The following is a 20376-nucleotide window of genomic DNA, read 5'->3' on the forward strand; positions in this document are numbered from 1 at the left end:
ATGCCAGACAGTGTGTTGGGAAATGTCAGGGATAAGACGTGAACAAACTGCAGACTGCCAACAGAGTGAAGAAGCCGGGCCGGCCAGCATTACCAGCCTCCCTGTCAGAGAGATCTCTGTCAGGATTTGATCTAGAAACAAAGCCCCACTCTGATTACAACCTAACCATTGAAAGAATTGTGCCCTTGGGAGCTGTTGGCCTAGCTGGGGAGCTGTGCCTTCGAGACCCACAAACATAGCACAAGGCAGAGGGAATGGTTCACAGAGGGCCCAGCAGAGGGCTGTCAGCGTTCACGTGGGGGAAGCGGCAAGGGTCATCCAGGTAAGGCAAATTGTCTTTTCCTGTGCTTTAAAACCAAATAATAGGGAAAATCAACAAGGTACTTCCACTTGCTTTTAATCTTGAATCAAACTAGCTTGACTTCGATGGTCGAGATGAGGATAAACTGAAGCTCATTCTTACCTACCTATGGAGAAGGTCCAATGAGTCATTTCTCCATACTGAGGAAATTAAACACAAGCAAGATGGAGTTGGGGAAGGGTGTTTTGTAGTGTCCCGGTTATGGAATATTTTGTCTTATTCAGTGTCCCTGTCACAGTCGGTAGAGTGGGGCTCTCCTTGGGAGCAGGGGGACCTGGCGTGGTCTGAGGAAGGCTGCATCCAAATCATCTGGAGCTACAGCGCCCCTACCCCACTGCTTTGTGGGGCTCCTCATTGGTTGGGCTCAGCCCTTGATCTTTGTAAGCAGCCAAAACCTCCTAGGGGTTCTGATCATTTCGCGGTCAGATTTAAGGGTCAATGATGAGAGACACAGGGGAGATGAAGGGGGAGGTGGTATTGAATGGGGGATGGTGAGAAGAAAACGGAGTGGGGCTTTGCTTCTAGGTCACATCCTGACAGCAATCTCTGTGCCCGGGAGGCTGGTAATGCTGGCCAGCCCGGCTTCTTGGGAGTTGTGTTGGCAGCCTGCAGTGTGTGTGTTCGTGCCGTAGCAGCCGGAAGAGTTGCGTTTCTGCAGTAGACCCTCCATGGGTTTCTGAACACTGAGTGCAGAGCAGGGGGGTTTCCAGTTTTGGGGCGGTTGGTACTGCTGTAATGGTGTGTGCTGGGTGCACCTGTGTACGTACACTGTGTGTTAACGGTGTTTGAGAGGACAGACTTGGATGTGCAGGATGGGTGCAAGCTGTAACATCCCTAACCCAAGACAGATGTCTACTGTCAGTCCCAAAAGGAACCCTGAAAGAGGACAAAATGGAGAAATATCAATCACTATGGCTGAAAACGCAATTCGAAGCACATGGCTCATCACGCAGTCTCTTCAATGTTGAACGAGAGGGTCCGTCCTCATTAAATGGATACTCTGTGATACTAGTTGATGTCTAACGATTTTCCCCCCCTTTGGTCCTCATTTTACAGAAGCAGCTGCTTTAGCCAACAGCCTGGATTAATTAATTCTGTAGATGAATTGAGGCAGGAACTAGATCTAAATCCTTGCAGCATCCTCCCCAGGGGACTTCTGAAAGAGCCTTCTGCTCTAGTCCTCCCCTTAGTTAAAAGAGTTTGCAATTAGGAGGAAAGGATCTAGAGTAGCTTATGGGTTGCTGAATGAAGTGTTTGTTCACGCAAGTCCTGGATTACGCAGGGTTCCCATCACACATAAGCAAAGAGAACTTCTATTTTCTTCGCTGCTGTAGCTCTCTAATGGAACGAAGGCGAGATCTGGATTCGGGTCCAAAAAGCATCCAAGGAAATTGCCCAAACTTTGAACTCCATTGCGGAATTGTGGGGGGTTCTGTTGGCTTAGGGTGGTGGTTTTGCTTCATGATGCCATTGGATGGTGTCTGTCTCCCTAGATGACACTTCTAGAGGGCAGCATTGCAGTCAGTGGAACCTTCGCTTATGTGGCCCAGCAGGCCTGGATCCTCAATGCCACTCTGAGAGACAACATCCTCTTTGGGAAGGAATTTGATGAAGAAAGGCAAGGAATGTTTGGTTTCTGTCATGCTTTCCGTCTTGGCCGTGTGAGACGCAAGGCAGCCCACGTCAACAGGCTCTGCTCCAACCATGTCCCTGATGCTAAGTGTCTTTATGTCCTTCAGATACAACTCTGTGCTGAACAGCTGCTGCCTGAGGCCTGACCTGGCCATTCTTCCCAACAGTGACCTGACTGAGGTACCAACCTTCTGCCCCTGATGGGGCAGTGCATTGAGCAGAGAGGATTCTGGAAGATGGGTGGCAGGGCGGTGCCAGAGCCACCTCCTAGTAATGTATCTTAAATGTGGGAGCACCTACACAGGGAGTTTTGCTTTCACTGGGACTTTATGTTTGGAAAGCGTTTGTTCCTTAGGGCAGGGTTATCAACACTACTTGTTTTCAGCATATAAATATTTCCTGTCATGTGGATTTTTTTTTTTTAGTGAGAGTGCATGAGCACATGCGCACACGGCAGGGGTAGGGGATGGAGGAAGAGGGAGAGAGACCATCTTAAGCAGGCTCCACGCTCAGTGAAGAGTCCGACTCGGGGCTTGATATCACGACTCTGAGGTCATGACCTGAGCCGAAATCAAGGGTCGGACACTTAACCGACTGAGCCACCCTGGCGCCCTGTATGTCATGTGGATTTTAAACAAAATCCCATTGTTGGTTCAGAGTTAATGTTTTCTACATTATTCATTTGAAAACCGTAAAGTCAAGCATGTGCTTGTTGAGGTTCTTCTCTGAACTTCATTCTGCCAACCAACCTCCTTATTCATACACAGTCTGTGGAGAGCCCTCTTCAATTAGAAAGAGAGAGGCCTTAGCACAAACCCATCTCTCTTTGGCTTTCTGCCCTGGAGCAGTTTGCAGAGGCGTTTCTTTGGAACTGGCTTGTGTTCTTTGGTGTTGACTCTTGTTTCCCATGACCTGCCCTGAAGGTCTCTGGAGCTAGCATTTTATCCAGCTGAATTCAGTTAAATCCTTTGAACCAGATTTGGTGAATGGTTTCATTAGTTCACTGGTTCTCAAATCTTAGTCCCCAGACCCATAGTGGATCAGCAGCAACAGTGTTATTGGGAACTGGTTAGCAATGCCGATTCTTGGGCCTCACCCCACACCTACTGAATCAGAAACTCTAGGAGCAGGGCCCAATCATCCATTTCAACAAGCCCTACAGGTAATTCTGATAACGTGCTCAGATTTGAAATCTCTGAATTCAGTGTTTTTTTAAGGACAAGTTCTTTGTTTTTTTTTTAATTAGAGCCAGTTACCATTTGACAAGTGATTTATTCACGTGTTCCTTCAGTAACATTTACCAGAGGCTTGTCATGTGCCAGCTCCTTATGCAGAAACTGCTGGGCACTAGGAACATAAAGGACCAGGGTAGTGATCTGTGCCCTTAAAAAGCTTACAGTTGAGAGGATGGGATACCTGAATAAATAACTATAAAATAAGCTGATAAGAGCTTTCAAAACTTAAATTAAAAAAAAAAGTCCCCTTTCTTTTGGGTAGTAGAGACGAGGGTGGGGGGAGGTTACACAGAGGAGAGGGTGCTGGAACTGAGCAGATACAGTACAGAAAGGGCATGACAGTGGTGTGAGGGTTCATGAAGGACACACAATTTAAAATGGCTTAGATGCCAAGGAGTGGAAGAGAGGTTGGTTGGCAGTGGAGACTGAGAGCTGCTGTGGAGCCAGGTGGCAAAGAGCTTGCTTTCTATGACATGTTGGCTTAGATTTTATTCTTTAGGGCTCTTGAAAGAGAGTTTTCAGCAAGGGTGGGACATAGTCAACTCTGTGCTTTGGAAAGATCTTTCTGCCCACAGAGAATGGATTGGAGTGGTATGTCAAGGGGGAGTTCTGGGGGAGGCAGAGGTGTCTTCTCTGGGCTGGCTCCCGCAGTTCCAGCGTGGGCCCTGAGGGATCATAGTGGCACTTCCTCCAGGTGGGGAATTCAGTAGAAGGCGCGGGCTTGGGTGGAGCAGAGGAGCAGTGACCGGGGGTGATCACTGAGCTTGGTATGGAACTTGAGCTGGAGGCTTCACTGTGCTTTCTGGATTTTTGTAGATTGGTGAGCGAGGAGCGAACCTGAGTGGTGGGCAGCGCCAAAGGATCAGCCTGGCCCGGGCCTTGTACAGTGACCGGGACATCTACATCCTAGATGACCCCCTCAGTGCCTTAGATGCCCACGTGGGCAACCACATCTTCAGCAGTGCTATCCAGAAGCACCTCAAGTCCAAGACAGTTCTGTTTGTTACCCACCAGTTACAGGTATGCGGCATTCCTGCCCAGGTTGCCCACCTTGGCTTGGGAAATCAGAAACAGGGAGGTGGGCTTGGTTCAGGTCCCTCCATGGAACTCCTTAGAGCTTCCTGGAATCAATGCTTATTTCCTCAGCAAATAGCCCCAGCCCATTGTACCAATAAAGCTCATCGTACTGATGTACCAGATGGCCATCTGAATTAGAAATCCTCAGAGCCTGTTAGCTTTTGCATATAAATCAGTAAATAAAAGGGCTGAGAGGAGTAGGCTGCAACTGGAGTTTGCGTATGAGATCGTTTGGAAAGCATCTTGTTAATATCTATATGCAAGTGGGAACTGTTTAAGGAAAACAAGCTCTTCTCCCTCTGTCATGCCAAGACAAGCAGCCACTTTGGAGAGCAGCTCCAGGATGTTGCCATCTGCTTTGCATATGTTGTCAGGTTTAGGGGGCTCATCCCCCATTCTGCCGCAGAAAGTCCGTAATCGTGTGCTTCTGGGTACAGCGAAGGGGTGTGAAGTTTAATGCAAGGCTCGTGTGGCTCCATCAACAGATCTGTCAAAAACTAGAGGTGATGCTCTTTGAACCGCATCACAAGGCACAGTAAACTAAAATGGGTTCTCTCACTCTTGGCACTATTGACATTTTGGGCCAGATTGCTCTTTGTTGGGCGGCGGGGGGGGGGGGGGCTTGTCCTGTGCAGCCCTGGCCTATATCCACTGGATGACAGCGGTACGCGTCCCCGGTTGTAGCAACCAAAAAGGGCTCTAGAGAGTGCCTGATGTCCCTTGGGAGGCTCAGTTGCCTCCAGATGAGAACCTCTGAAGGAAGGTGTGGGTATTGAATGTATTTGCACAAATGTCAGCAACACTGTATTGTCCCTGCCTTTTTGTCTCCAGTACCTGGCCGATTGTGATGAAGTGATCTTCATGAAAGAGGGCTGTATTACAGAAAGAGGCACCCACGAGGAACTGATGAATTTAAATGGTGACTATGCTACCATCTTTAATAACCTGTTGCTGGGAGAGACACCCCCAGTTGAGGTAAGATTTGCATGGCGTTTGTGGGCATCTCCTCCTCTCTAGCAAGGGAGACGTGACTGTAGCGAGTGGAGAGATCCCAGCTGAACTCATTGTCTGTGTCTTGTTGGCAGGGGCCCTATTTTCTGGTGACCAGACTCCTTTGCTTTAGTTCACATACTGGTGCTGCTCTACGAGAGCAGGATTATGGGGCTGGTGGGCCGATGTCTTCTGCCACTGAGAACACATTAATGAGGCAATGACAGGGAGAGGGTGCCTGGGTGGCTCAGTTATTAAGCGTCTGCCTTCGGCTCAGGTCATGATCCCAGGGTCCTGGGATCGAGTCCCATATCAGGCTCCCTGCTTGGCAGGAAGCCTGCTTCTCCCTCTTCTACTCCCCCTGCTTGTGTTCCTGCTCTCGTGCTCTCTCTCTCTGTCAAACAAATAAATAAAATCTTAAAAAAAAAAAAAAATGACAGGGAGAAAGATAATGGGCTCAGCACGTGCTGTTGTTCAGTTGTAACTGAGCTTCCTAAACTGTCATTCCTGATTGAAGCATTATGAAGCTCCTTTTTTAAATAAACAAGTGAAGAAGGAGTGAGGGAAGAGAAATTAAATATTGCATACATTTGACAATGATCCCTGGTGCCTTGGCTGCTAATTTGGCACTCATTAACTGACATCTGTGTCCCGATTCCTGGGTTAGACACGTCATAGATGTCATCCCATGTAGTCATTTTAACAGAGCTCTGTGGCAAAGTAGGATTATCCCTCACTTTTATAGCTGAGGGAATGGAAGATCAGAAACCTTAAGAGCTCGTGAACAAAGGTGGTTTGATGTCACCGTGCTCCTTCGGCCTCGCTACCCTGCTTCTTGGGGCGACACGGAATGGCAGCTTTCCATGGCTTTCATCTGAGCTCCGAGTTAGGCCCAAACAGGACTATTTAGTTAGAGCTCGCCAAAAAAGGTTGTTTTTCCTTCTTGCCACCCTGCTCTCATTTTGAACTCCTTACTTATTCTGTGGTCACCCTGGATCCTAGGGGTGCACTCATGCACTCAGGCTGGGCTAAAAGGTACTTCTTAGCTACCAGGTCATTTGATGTCTGCACAGGATAAAAGCAGAGTTACTGGGACCTTTTCTGGGAGCCCTGTTTCAGTCTTTGGGTGTCATCCTGTTTGATTTCACAAACAGTACAATTAACTGTTCGAGACCGATGTGTTTTAGGCCTCTGGGAATAACAGGCGTTCCAGAGTGTCACCAGGAACTTCAGTTGAGACACCTGAATCCAGATGTGGATTTTATGATCTCTCCCTCTGGCTCTCAGGGTACTTTGGAGTCTTCAGAAGTTTTCCTCCTCACTGTAGACATGGAGGGGGGAAATGAGAGGGAAAGAAATTAAAATAGGAAACATCCAAGGAGCAAAAGAATATCGAGAATCAGTGTATTGCAGCAGAGAGAACATACCTTAGGAATGTCACTTAACATTCCTGAGCTTTGGTTTCCTCATCTTAAAAATGGGGATGACACCTGCCTCTTAGAGTTGTTGGCATCAATTAAATGAAATAATATGTAATCTTGTTAGTAAGTGGTCAGCAAATGATAATTTTCTCTTTAGTGCATTTATTCATACACAGTAGTAAATATAAAGTTAGAGCCCCATCTTGTGTTCTGTCATGGCTTTGAATTTTATATTTTCTGTTTTTTTTTTTTCACTGTCCGTTTAAAAAGTCTAGTTGGAGAGCAAACTGAGGTCATGAGGCTGACAATGACATAGAATTAAATGTAGTAAGCTCAGGGCGCCTGGCTGGCTTAGTCAGTAGAGCATGAGACTGTTGATCTCGAGGTTGTAGGCTTGTTTTGTTTTTTAAAGATTGATTGATTGATTGATTGATTGATTTGAGAGAGAGAGCACGCAGAGGGAAAGGGAGAGAGAATACCAAGCAGACTTCCCACTGAGTACAGAGCTCAACTTGGGGCTCAATCCCATGACCCTGAGATCATGACCTAAGTGGAAACCAAGAGTCAGATGCTCAATCAACTGTGCTACGTAGGCATCTTGGGGTTATAGGTTTGAGCCGCACATTGGGCATAGAGATTACTTAAAAGTAAAATCTTTTAAGAAGTAAATGTAGTAAACTAAATTAAGGGAATTTTCCATATAAAGATAACAAGAGGAACTTCAAAAGGGGAGCATTAGCCAACAGACACATGAAAAAGTGCTCAACATCGCTCGGCATCAGGGAAATCCAAATCAAAACCTCAATGAGATACCACCTCACACCAGTCAGAATGGCTAAAATTAACAAGTCAGGAAACGACAGATGTTGGCGGGGATGCGGAGAAAGGGGAACCCTCCTACACTGTTGGTGGGAATGCAAGTTGGTGCAACCACTCTGGAAAACAGTATGGAGGTTCCTCAAACAGTTGAAAATAGAGCTACCCTATGATCCAGCAATTGCACTACTGGGTATTTACCACAAAGATACAAATGTGTAGGGTTCTGAAGGGTACGTGCACCCCAATGTTTATAGCAGCAATGTCCACAATTGCCAAACTGTGGAAAGAGCCAAGATGTCCATCGACAGATGAATGGATAAAGAAGATGTGGTATATATACACAATGGAATATTATGCAGCCATCAAAAGGAATGAGATCTTGCCATTTGCAACGATGTGGATGGAACTGGCGGGTGTTATGCTGAGTGAAATAAGTCAATCAGAGGAAGACATGTATCATATGACCTCACTGATATGAGGAATTCTTAATCTCAGGAAACAAACTGAGGGTTGCTGGAGTGATGGGGGGTGGGAGGGATGGGGTGGCTGGGTGATAGACATTGGGGAGGGTATGTGCTATGGCAAGTGCTGTGAATTGTGCAAGATTGTTGAATCACAGATCTGTACCTCTGAAACAAATAATGCAATATATGTTAAGAAAAAAAAAGAAGAAGAAGATAGGAGGGGAAAAATGAAGGGGGGGAATCGGAGGGGGAGACGAACCATGAGAGACAATGGACTCTGAAAAACAAACTGAGGGTTCTAGAGGGGAAGGGTGTGGGGGGATGGGTTAACCTGGTGATGGGTATTAAAGAGGGCACGTTCTGCGTGGAGCACTGGGTGTTAACGCACAAACAATGAATCATGGAACACTACATCCAAAACTAATGATGTAATGTAGGGTGATTAACATAACAATAAAAAATAAAAAAGGGGGGAGCATTAAGTAGCCTCTGTTATCTCAGGTACAATCTGATGAATGTTTATTAAGTCACTTTGTGTCTTGTTATGGGCAGTGCTTGGTGCTAGGTCTGGTATAGGTTACCACCGTGAGTCAGACATCATCTCATCCTCGGAGGGACTCGCAGCCTGCTAAGCAAGACCGATGCTCTTATGCTCTTACAGGGAACTGTAACACCAGGTCACATTTGCAACATGCTATCTTACGTAGAGTACTAACCGAGTGCCTGGGAGAACAGGGAAGGGGTGAGCTCTATCCTAGAGGAGTCTGAGTTGCCTCAGGGAGGATTTAAGATTTGAATCCCTCTGAATGGGGACAACTATAACTGCGTTGGGGTGAGGGGAGGGGCATTCCAAGTGAAGAACCAGTGTGGACAAAGGTCCAAAGTGGGGAATGGCAGGGTGGTGTGAGGAATGGTGTGAAATCCAGTGTGGCTGGAGAGTAGAAGTCACGGGAACGGGAGAACATACAGAGTTGGGCTAGAGCCAGAATGTGGAGGTTTTGCAAAACCAGGCTGAGTTTGAGTATATCCTGTGGTAGCAGTGGGAAATGGTCAGATCTATGATTGGATTTAGTAATGTGGAGATGAGAGATGAAGGAATGGGAATGACCCCAGCCCTAATACTTTGGGCAGGTTGGAGTAGATGAGAACATTGGGGAAAGCAGTGTCTATGGAATAACAGGATGGGAACCCAGATATCAAAGACTGAAGGAGTTGAGGAAGCACAAGAAAGCGACCCTTTTAAGAGGTTTGATATATCTCTTCTCAAGAACAGCAGCAGCTTGAAGATGATTCTCCAGTGTGTCCTGTGGACATTTGTCTGAATGGCCATATTGTAACCGGAGACATTTTTTTTTTAATATTAGATTAATTCAAAAAAAGAAACCAGTGGTTCACAGAAGAAATCACAAGACAAAGGTCCTAAAACAGGATCAGTAAAGAAGGAGAAAGCAGTGAAGCCAGAGGAAGGTAATGACCTTTTTTGAGATTTTAGATTTGTCATTAAAGTTTATCGGAAAATATACCAAGTGGTAATTCATAATGTTTGACAGCATTGTGTGTTGTAGAGTCCTCTGGCCTTATATTTCTGGAATAACAAATTCTTGTATAATATTGGGAGACCGTGAGGCGCCTTCTGTTCGCTTAAACAGACCAAAGCAGTAAGAATGACCTTTAATCCTCTGCATTCGCTACATACTGTGGGTCAGGTGTCTGTAATCATAGCTGAGTCATCTTGAGTAAGGAGAAATGGAATGATGAGTAGAGGTACACCCTTCTTCCCGTGATTCACCTTTGCTCTATTTTTTTAAAGATTTTATTTCAGAGAGAGAGAGAGAGAGAGCAAGCATGGGTCGGGGAGGGCAGAGGGCACCCCTCACCTCTGCTCTTTAAAAGTCAGTGCCAGTCTGCCTTCGGCTCAGGTCATGGTCAGAGTCCTGGGATCAAGCCCCACATCGGGCTCCCTGCTCAGGGCAGAGCCTGCTTCTCCCTCTGCCTCTGCCCTTCCCCCCTGCTCATGCTTGCTCTGTCTCTAAAATAAATAAATAAAATCTTAAAAAACAAACAAACAAAAGTCAGTGCCAGTCTGTGGCTGACTCAGCAGAGCATGCAACTCTTGATCTTAGGGTTGTGAGTTCCGAGCCCCACGTCGGGTATAGAGATTACTTAAAAATAAAATAAAAGTCAATGTGCCAGTCCAGGCAGAGATGTCCCAGCACCAGCAGTGTCTACATCTTTAGTAGCTCCCTTGTTAGAATGTTACCCTCCTGGCTTTTTCTGATGAAGCTACAGCAGGGCCAGGCTGAAGAGTTACAGCCCAGGTTTTTCCTGCCTGACTTTCCCCGGCCAGAGTCCTGGCTCTGGTTTCTTAAATCCTTTATCTTATCAACTAAAGCAAATATTGGGAGTTAGGAAAACTATTTGTAATGCCTCCAGCATTTTCACCTTTGTGACTCTTAAGCCGCATATCAGTTTACCAGAGAGACAGGACAAGAGCATAGCCCTGTTTCAAAGCTCTCTTTTGTTATGTCACCGAGTCACCTCACGTTATGAATCCAGGACTTTGGCCCTGGGCCTGTTTTCACTTTCTTGTTCTTAAAACTGCACAGATGTTTGGTGTTAGGAGTTGACCATCCTGACTTAGCACACCCTGCCGCTTTTCTTTCTTTCCGTAAACCGGGCATGAGACTTTGCATTGGGTGTGATTTAAGATACCTGTACACACACAAAACACAGCACAGAAGCCTGAGTCATCTCTCTGTTCCTGGCACAGGCAGTATCAAAAACCCCAGAGAACCCTGAGGGAACGTTTGTTCTCATCTACAGAGCCCCTGACCTGGATACTCACAACTCCTCAAGTACTCCAGGCACGTGAGGCTTGTTCCAAGATAGTTAGACATTGCCCGTAATATAGAGGCACTGGCTTTTTGGAGGGCTGTTTCTCTGTATTAGGGCATCAGCATCAGTCACCTGACCATCCCAGGGAGCCCCCAGGAGGTACCCTTGAGCCTTTCTCTCCTCCTCAGCCGATCACCATGGTCTACTGAATTTACCTCCCGAACCTCCAACCCCATTGCCACAACCCTGGTTCTAGCCCCATCATCATGCACCTAGAATGTCACAGCTGCTTCCTTTTAAATCTGTCTCCCCCATGCAGACGGCTGAGAGGTCTAGTTAAAAATGGGGGACCAGGGGCACCTGCGTGGCTCAGTTGGTTAACTGTCTGCCTTCAGCTCAGATCTTGATCTCAGGGTCCTGGGATGCAGCCCCACGTCGGGCTCCCTGCTCAGCGGGGAGTCCGCTTCTCCCTCTGCCTCTCCCCCTGCATGTGCTCCCACTCTCTGCCTCTCTCAAATAAATAAATAACATCTTTAAAAAAAAGGGGGGACCAACCAACTCACTTTCCCGCGAGAAGTCTTTCAGTGGCCTCCCATTTCAAAGCAGTGTTTTCTCATCTTGGTCCTGATAGGGCACATGTAGAAAAGGCCATCATTTGTACGGGACACTGGGATGCACAGACGGGGCTGCTCGCTGCCAGAGGCGGCTGATCTGGCCATCCACAGATCCATAGCCTGGGAGTCAAATCTCCACGCGTGTGTAGCCCATTCTCTTAAGCTTCCGTAATCGACCTTCTCTCCTGCCGCTCGTTGGGTGCACTTTATGGTCCATCCTTGCTGAATTGGCTGGCTGTTTTCCCACCTCTGTGCCAGCGCCCACCTTTTCCCCACCTGGTGTACCTTTTGAGACCATACAGAAAGCAGAAAGTCTTCCCTGAAACCGCTCCCCCAAGGAGGTTAGGTACACCTGGATGTTCCCGTGCTGCCCTACATATATCTCTAGCATTGCATTTAGCATATTTTATTATAATTCTGTGTTCATTTTGTCTGTTCTACCAGGCTGTGGAAAGATCCTCTGCCAGATCTCAAGGGCAGGGATGTGGGCTTAATTGCTCCAGGGCCTCATCCTGGGCCCGGCTCATAGTGGTGCTTAGTAAATGTTCAATGGAAGAATATTTTAGTAAGGATAAAAGAATTCTAATCTAGAGCCATGTGAAACTATAGGTTTTCTTTGAGTCTGCTCTCCTATAGGTGACTTAGTTTTGGAAAAGTAGCTTTTTCCTGCTGAGTTCATGTGTTTTTGTTTTGTTTTTTTCTTACCTAGGGCAGCTGGTGCAACTGGAAGAAAAGGGGCAGGGTTCAGTGCCCTGGTCAGTATATGGTGTCTACATCCAGGCCGCGGGGGGCCCCTTGGCTTTCCTGGTCATTATATCCCTTTTCATGCTGAATGTGGGCAGCACCGCCTTCAGCAATTGGTGGTTGAGTTACTGGATCAAGCAAGGAAGTGGGGTAAGTTTCCTCATTAATGGGAAAATTGTATGTCTCAGAATGTTGCTGTTTCTTTGTATTCTCTGGCTGTTCTTGGGGAAACTGCTCTAGTTTTTGATGGAAAGAACTAGTGAACAAGGATTACCCAGGGTGCAAAAGATGAGCCCCTAATGTGGCCTCGTAGGATAGTTGCTCCCTGACCAACTATGTAGCAGCAGGAGCCCTGAAGGCTGTCTGCCCTCCTCCACTAGAAAAGAGAGAAGGGGGTGGGTGGGGGGGCAAAGCCTGCCTTGTGTTTGCCACAACCAAGCCCCACAGTCATTATCCTGCCCCTTCCTTTGAGCTGAGAATGGCCCCGAGTAGGAATTCTTGGCTGTTCTTAGGAGTCTTGCCTCACAGAGCCTTGCCTCCAAACAGAACGCCACAGTGGCGCAAGGGAACAAGACCTCTATGAGCAACAGCATGAAGGACAATCCTCTCATGCAGTACTATGCCAGCATCTACGCCCTCTCCATGGCAGTCATGCTGATCCTGAAAGCCATTCGAGGAGTTGTCTTTGTCAAGGTATGCAGTGGTGGCTTCTGCGTCTCCTCTCCCTAGTGACTGTGTGGTCAGCCTCTCTCGGGTTAATTCTGAGCACGGGACCTCCTCCGAAGCAGGATTTAGCTGAAGTGACCTGTATCCCCTTTGCCTCAGCCTTTTCCGAGTACCCACCTCTTTCTTCCGTGACCATTTGCCCTTCTCCAGCTTTTCGAGTGGATGTCTTCTGGAGCTGGGACCTGGGTAAATAGGAACTGAGTCTGCCTGAGTCCTTGGGTCTCTGGGCCCTGATCACTTTGTCCTCTGCTCCTTAGGGCACACTGCGAGCCTCCTCCCGGCTCCATGACGAACTTTTCCGAAGGATCCTCCGAAGCCCTATGAAGTTCTTTGACACCACCCCCACGGGGAGGATTCTCAACAGGTTTTCCAAAGACATGGATGAAGGTATTTCTCACTGCTTCTTTTATGCTCTGGAGCATAAGCTGCAGCTCCCCGTGCTCTGCAGCCTTCTAAATAACCCACCAGGCGTGCTCATCTATCTGTCCGTATGTTCTGAGAGTGCAGCAGCTGCTGGGGTCCCCACCAGGAACAGTTTAGTTTTGGACTTTTCTCCAGGTTGCAACTTGTACTTAGGCTGAGGACCCATCTGGTTTTTTCACCTGTCATCTAAGTTCTCCCCTGATCTCATTTAACCTGAAAACAAGTTCAGAGGATCGAGTTGGCCTAAATACTTCAGACGGGAGCATCTGAGATTCCAGAACATGTTTACTTTGAGGGTAGTGCATTGGTTCCTGGGTATTTAAACCTCTGGCAGGTTTTCTGGATGCTGTGTGGCCTGCGCGAGCACCAGAACTTAACTCCTTCTCATAGCTCAGTATAATAGTAATGGTACCTGACATTTATTGAGGGCTTTCTGTGTAGCCAGCAGTGTGCTAGATACATTATCCTCATCCTCACAGGAGCCCTATGGGATGGGTATTGATTCACCCACTGAATGCATGGGAAAGCTGATGTCTAGAAAGGTTAAATAACTTGCCCAAGATTACACAGCTATTAGATAACAAAACGGGGAATTGAGCCCAGATGTTTTTAGCCTCGAGCTAATGCTTTTAACTGTCACCCTGTGCCGCCAGCAGGAGTTTGTTTTAGATGTTGATAAAGCCCATGGAAAGCCATGGCCAGAGGTAACAAGGGATCAGAACCATCACTGATACACAGAACTGATGCGTACACACACACAAACGGAGAAAAGGTGGAAAGGAAAAAAATCAGTGATATCAACATGGCTGGGAGTTTTATGAAAATACTCCAGCCAAAAAAAAAGGTGGGAGGAGGAGATAGCCCAGAGAAGATGAAGAAAATATTGGTAACTTCTGAAGGTTCTACATTCTTTTGATTTTTGTGTATGTTTAAATTTTTCCATAATGAAAAATTTCTCAAATGTTAGCAGCAGTTTATTGTTATTGGTAAGACTAAAGATTATGTTTCCTTCTTGCATATTTATTTTCCAAATATTTTACAACAAACATATATGACTTTTAAAGGGAAAATTGTTTAAAGGGGTTGGGTAGCCTCATAAACCCAGGAGAGGGCCTGGGGTAGAAAGACCACTTAGATTTCCATGGGACAAGAAAAATGAGATCAACCAGGTTTCTAGATTTTTCTTTGATTTAAAAGACAACACACACATTTGAGATAGAGAATTTGTGGAACCTCTTTGTGTTTTTTAAAAATTTTTGGTCGCATTCTCCCTGTTTGTGGGTCCCAGCAGTCTGATCCTTGCTCCCTTGTGGTTTCCCCAGTCGATGTGCGCCTGCCATTCCAGGCCGAGATGTTCATCCAAAATGTCATCCTGGTGTTCTTCTGTGTTGGTATGATCGCCGGAGTTTTCCCGTGGTTCCTGGTGGCGGTGGGGCCCCTCTTCATCCTCTTTTCAGTTCTGCACATTGTCTCCAGGTAAACAAGAAGTGTTCACATCTCCCAGCGATGAAGCCAGGGTTGTCTGTCTACCGCTGTGACACAGAACTCATTCTCTCTCTAGGGTCCTGATTCGAGAGCTGAAGCGTCTGGACAACATCACACAGTCCCCTTTCCTCTCCCACATCACATCCAGCATACAGGGCCTTGCCACCATCCACGCCTACAACAAAGGGCAGGAATTTCTGCACAGGTCAGTGTTGATGGCGGCCGGAGGGTTCAAAGGGGCATCAACATACCAGCATTTAATAAGTCTAAGAGGCCCTTCAAGGCCAGAGCTGGGGATTATAAAGCTCATTACCAAGAGTATTAGTGATGTAATGGTCTCTGATTAAAATTTGCTCACTTGCTGGAACTCCTTTCTAAGCAAATGAGAAGACAAAAATACAGGTTTGGAGTCTATTGGCTTTGGACTCTAAATGGCTATATTTGAAGGAGTTTTTATTTTTTTCTTTTCTTTCTTTTTTTGGAACAGTGATGGTCATTGACATTAAACTGACATGTTATCTGCTGAATATTGTTTAGATGACAAATTTATGTACATAGTCATTGAGATTTGTATTAACAAGAGATTGGAACTAATTTAAATGTCCTTCAAAAGAGAGCTGGTTAAATAAGAATATTATGTGGCCCTTAAAAAGAATGAGACAGGGGCGCCGTGATGGTTCAGTTGGTTAAGCATCTGGCTCTTGATTTTGGCTCAAGTCATAATCTCAGGGTCATGAGATCGAGCCCTGCATCGGGCTCTGTGCTCAATGGGGAGTCTGCTGGAGATTCTTTCTCCCTCTCCCACTGCCCCTCCCCATCACATGCTCTCTCTCTAGACTGCCTCTCAAATAAATAAATAAATAAATCTTAAAAAAAAAAAAAGACAGTTCTATAGGTACTGATATGGAATGATCTCTAAAATACATTAGTGAAAGAGCAAGGTACAGATGTGTGTGTATGATATGCTCCCTTTTAGGTATGTGTTTGTACATACAACATTTAGAAAATCTCTGAAAGGATACACAAGGAAGTACTAGTTGCCACTGGAAAGGGGAACTGAGTAGCTAGGGGATGGGCAGGAGAAAAACTGACTTCTCATGGTAAAACTTTTTATGGTGTCTAAATATTCCATCCTATGTATAAGTTGTCTATTCCAAAAACTAATGTCTGTTCCAAAAATTAAGTAATTAATTTTAAAAAGAAAATCTAAATAGAAGGTTTAGTTTAGGGGCGCTTGGGTGGCCCAGTTGGTTGAGTGTCTGACTCTTAATTCTGGCTCAGGTCATGATCTTGAGACCAAGTGCCATGTCTGGCTCTGAGTGGAGCCTAGAGCCTGCTTGGGATTTTCTCTCTCTCCCTCTCCCTCCACCCCCGCCCCCCAACTAGCTCTCTTTCTCTCCATCTCAAAAAAAAAAAAACCTCAAAAAGTTGAAAATAGAGCTACTCTATGACCCAGCAATTGCATTACTGGGTATTTACCCCAAAGATACAAATGTAGTGATCCTAAGTGGCACAAGCACCCCAATGTTTATAGCAGCAGTGTCCACAATAGCCAAACTATGGAAAGAGCCCAGATGTCCATCAACAGATGAATGGACAAAGAAGATGTGGTATATATACACAATGGAATATTATGCAGCCATCAAAAGGAATGAGATCTTGCCATTTGCAATGACGTGGATGGAACTAGAGGGTATTATGCTAAGCAAAATAAGTCAATCAACAGAGAAAGACAATTATAGGATCTCACTCATATGTGGAATTTAAGAAACAAAACATGTATATAAGGGAAGAGAGGAAAAAATAAAACAAGACGAAACAGAGAGGGAGACAAACCACAAGAGACTCTTAACCGTAGGTAACAAACTGAGGGTTGCTGGAGGGGAGATGGGAGGGGGGAGGAGAAGGGAGAAGGGTGGGGGGATGGGAAAACTGGGTGATGGACATTAAGGAGGGCACATGATGTAATGAGCACTGGGTGTTATATGCAACTGATGAATCACTGAACTCTACCTCAGAAACTAATACATTATATGTTAATAATTGAATTTAAATAAAAAAGAAAGTTTAGGTTAAATGACTCAGAAAAATAATCATCACTTTAAGAGAAGAACAGTAAAATACGCTCCATGCATGTGTATGTACATACATACATACATACGTTTAAGTGTATTGGAAAAAGTGCTGGGAGAAGATACAGCAGACTATTAACCCTGGTTTTAACTGAGTGGTGAGAATACTGCATTTTCTTCTTTACTACATTTCCTAATTTTTCTCCAAATATCTTATATAAAGAGGAAAAGTGATTTTTTTTTTTTTTTTTTTAAAGCAAAGCACATTTGCTTGGCAAGACTTCCTGCTCAGGCGTTCTAATTGTTTGTGTATGTGACACCTGAGCCTTTGGATGGGGTCTGATCTGCTCTCTAGGACCCCTGGGGACAGTAGTGTCTCGCTCCTTCAGTGGCAGAGGTTGTCCAGGTCTTTTTTGCCGTGGTTTACTTCCTGATTCTGTGCTCCACGGCCTTGGAAACAAGTGCCGTTTTGCCCAACAGCAGTGTGTCAGCAGACATTTTCCACTTTCCCACTTTAAGTCTGCGAGTTTATCTTCCCAGGTCTTAGGGCATTTCTGCAGTTTGCCTATGTAGCCTGTCTCTTTGAGGAAGGGACTCCTGACCTAAGACATTTTTCTGAAGCTTAGCCAGCCTCTTTATTTGGTCTCCTTTCCCTGTGCATTCGTTCTGTCATTAACATAGGTATTTTTCCCTAATGTCTTGAACATGTTTCTTTGAAAGAATAAAACTAGACAACCCCAAGTTGTCCTATGTGCAGAGCCTGGAGTATCTGCAGTCCTTAGATTTCCATATCCTTCTCCTAGGGACAAACAGGAAGTACTTAAAAGTTAGTCCTCCATCCATAATGCACCAGAGCTCTGACGTCGCCTGCTCTCAGGGTGGTGTGGTACTTTGTTTGCCTATTAGGTATTCTGTCGCCCTCACAGGTACCAGGAGCTCCTGGATAACAACCAAGGTCCTTTCTTCTTGTTCACGTGTGCAATGCGGTGGCTGGCTGTGCGGCTGGACCTGATCAGCATTGCCCTGATCACCACCACCGGGCTGATGATCGTTCTCATGCACGGGCAGATTCCCCCCGCCTACTCGGGTCTTGCCATCTCCTATGCCGTCCAGGTCAGTCTCAGGGATGGAGCATTACCTTTGCTCACTTGAGGCCTGTATTGGTGTAGGAGAGGCATGGTTGGGGGCTCTCCCTCAGTCTTTGAGACTCCTAGAGCTTCTGCCCACCTACTTTCTTAGTAACAGCCTGGACTTGGCTGGGGTGCGGAGGATGGGAGAGAGGTACGTGTGGTATATAGGAACAAAGGGATTTAAGTCTGTTGCACATGTTTAAGAAATAGGTGCTATTTATTTATAAATAAACACGATTTTGAAAATGGTTTCTTAATTACAGGTTTCTACATTCACCACCCTCTTGTTTCTGGCTTCTTCCTGGTCTTCTAAGAAACACTGTGTCCTCAATATGCTTCTTACATGCATTTTATTTTCAGGCCCCTGATTTTCCCAAAACTGTTACGTATGTAGACCTGGCCCCTAGGGATGGTTTAAGGTCTTTAAATAGCTCAGAGAACAGTTGGGAACTTGAGCACTAAGTATTTGAAGATGTTAAGGAATTATTACTAATTTTTTGGATGTCATCATGGTATTGGACAATGGTATTGTGTTTTTAAAGAGTCTTTATATGTTAGATACTAGCTAAAATATTTAAGAATGAATGGATAGGATGTCTGGGATTTGCTCTCACATAATGCAGATGGGTGGTGTGGTATAGATGAAACAATACTATCTATAAGTTGACAGGTTTTTAAGGACATGAGAGTTCATTATACTGCCCTTTCTACTCTTGTATATGTTTGACATTTTTCCATGTCAGAAAGGTCAAAACAGGTAAGTAGGGAAACAAAACCAAGAAGAGCTAATGTATCTTCACAGATTCCCAAAGATGTCTGTCCATGTTATACAGACTTACTTGATCATCAGGGGAAGAATAGGTGTTCTAAGTACTGTGGCTCAGGATCCTCAGTCTGAGGTGCCCAGGGGACGCTGCATTCTCACCAGTGGCTCACAGGGCAATATATATCTCCATTTGTTGTGACTGCCAGAGCAGGTGCAGGATGCTTGGCAGGAAGCCCAGAAGTTACTCAGCTGCAGATGTGTGTACTGGAAATGTAAAAATGGATGGAAAGCCTTTGGCTGCAGGGAAGTCAGTGCCAGCCGTCCCACAATGCCACCTGCCTTTGTTGAGAATTGCAGTTGACTGGGGGATAATAGGTATCATGTTAAACATTTAGAGAATGACTCGGTCCGTAAAAGCAGCTGCTGCCGGTGCCTGGTTCATTGGTATATTGAGCTACAATCCCCTAGGTGGAAGAGGTTTTTTGGCGTTGGCCTGACATGTATTCATAATGAATTCCTTCTTGGATTTTGCCTTCCATTATCAGTTAACCGGGCTGTTCCAGTTTACCGTCAGACTGGCATCCGAGACAGAAGCCCGCTTCACCTCAGTGGAGAGGATCAACCACTACATCCAGGTCAGGACGCGAAAGCCTTTCTTCATGACCCTTTTACCCTTTTGCTGCCTCGGGTGGAGGTGCAAGGAGGATGCTTGTTTCTCACAGGCGAGGACCAGCAGTCTCTTCAGCATGTGTGGAGTGGAGAAGAGATTATCCTAAGAGGTTCTAAATGTTTTTGTGAATTGTGTCTGATTAAGAATGTAGGTCATTTTCCTTACAGTGTTTAAAACCATGGAGTGTTTTAAATCTTATTCTAGTTTACTTGTTCGTTTTTTTTTTTTTTTTAAGATTTTATTTATTTGGCAAAGAGAGACACAGCGAGAGAGGGAACACAAGCAGGGGGAGTGGGAGAGGGAGAAGCAGGCTTCCTGCGGAGCAGGGAGCCCGATGCGGGGCTCGATCCCAGGACCCTGGAACCATGACTTGAGCCGAAGGCAGACGCTTAACGACTGAGCCACCCAGGCACCCCTAGTTCACTTGTTTTTAACCAGGGATGGCCATCGGTGTCCCCACTGAGCTTTAGGCAGAGACAGACGCAGCCCTTGTCTCTGGAGATTCTGATACAGTCGATCTGGGGTGAGACCCAGGCTTCTGACGTTTTAGAAGCTCCGTGGCTAATTCTAAACTGCATTCCTGGTTTAGAAACCAGTTTAATTTCGTTGATACTGAGATGAACTGACTCTTCCTGCCTTCCCTCAGTAACCTTTCAGTGCTACCTCAGAGCAGCGTCTTGCAGCCGGAGCATGTCCTAGCTGGGACGCTGAAAGCAGTTTTCTGTAGAGAGAAGCAGAGTCACAAGTAGTTAAGACTCTCAAGTTTAACTCAGTTCAGAGGAGTTACCTATTTTGTGAACTGCCCGGAGACTTTTATCAGCATTTATATCATGGTTTACGTGGGAAGAATATATCCCAATTTCCAGATAACTGACTTAGAAACATAGTTTTGAAAAACTACCCTTTCAGTTG

The 20376-nt window shown here is 45.8% G+C and overlaps 1 protein-coding gene across 2 annotated transcripts in view; it reads left to right on the top strand.

The window, feature by feature from the left end:
• The window catches only part of ABCC5 (ATP binding cassette subfamily C member 5), an 86217-nt gene that overhangs the window by 44901 nt on the left and 20940 nt on the right, over nt 1–20376 (top strand). Inside the window, exons 13-24 of one of the 2 annotated variants that reach the window (XM_028101133.2) lie at nt 1855–1979; nt 2101–2173; nt 4045–4248; nt 5137–5280; nt 9364–9466; nt 12158–12342; nt 12739–12885; nt 13176–13305; nt 14664–14817; nt 14903–15031; nt 17825–18011; nt 19340–19429. In XM_028101133.2, coding sequence (XP_027956934.1) covers nt 1855–1979; nt 2101–2173; nt 4045–4248; nt 5137–5280; nt 9364–9466; nt 12158–12342; nt 12739–12885; nt 13176–13305; nt 14664–14817; nt 14903–15031; nt 17825–18011; nt 19340–19429 — 1671 coding nt within the window. The remainder of the gene's footprint in view (nt 1–1854; nt 1980–2100; nt 2174–4044; nt 4249–5136; nt 5281–9363; nt 9467–12157; nt 12343–12738; nt 12886–13175; nt 13306–14663; nt 14818–14902; nt 15032–17824; nt 18012–19339; nt 19430–20376) is intronic. The other variant, XM_028101135.2, reaches the window with a different exon arrangement.

The sequence above is a fragment of the Eumetopias jubatus genome, unplaced genomic scaffold (genome assembly GCF_037043125.1).
Source record: "Eumetopias jubatus isolate StellerSeaLion01/CBP00866 unplaced genomic scaffold, mEumJub1_p1.0 scaffold_1, whole genome shotgun sequence".
Taxonomy (NCBI): Eukaryota; Metazoa; Chordata; class Mammalia; order Carnivora; family Otariidae; genus Eumetopias; species Eumetopias jubatus.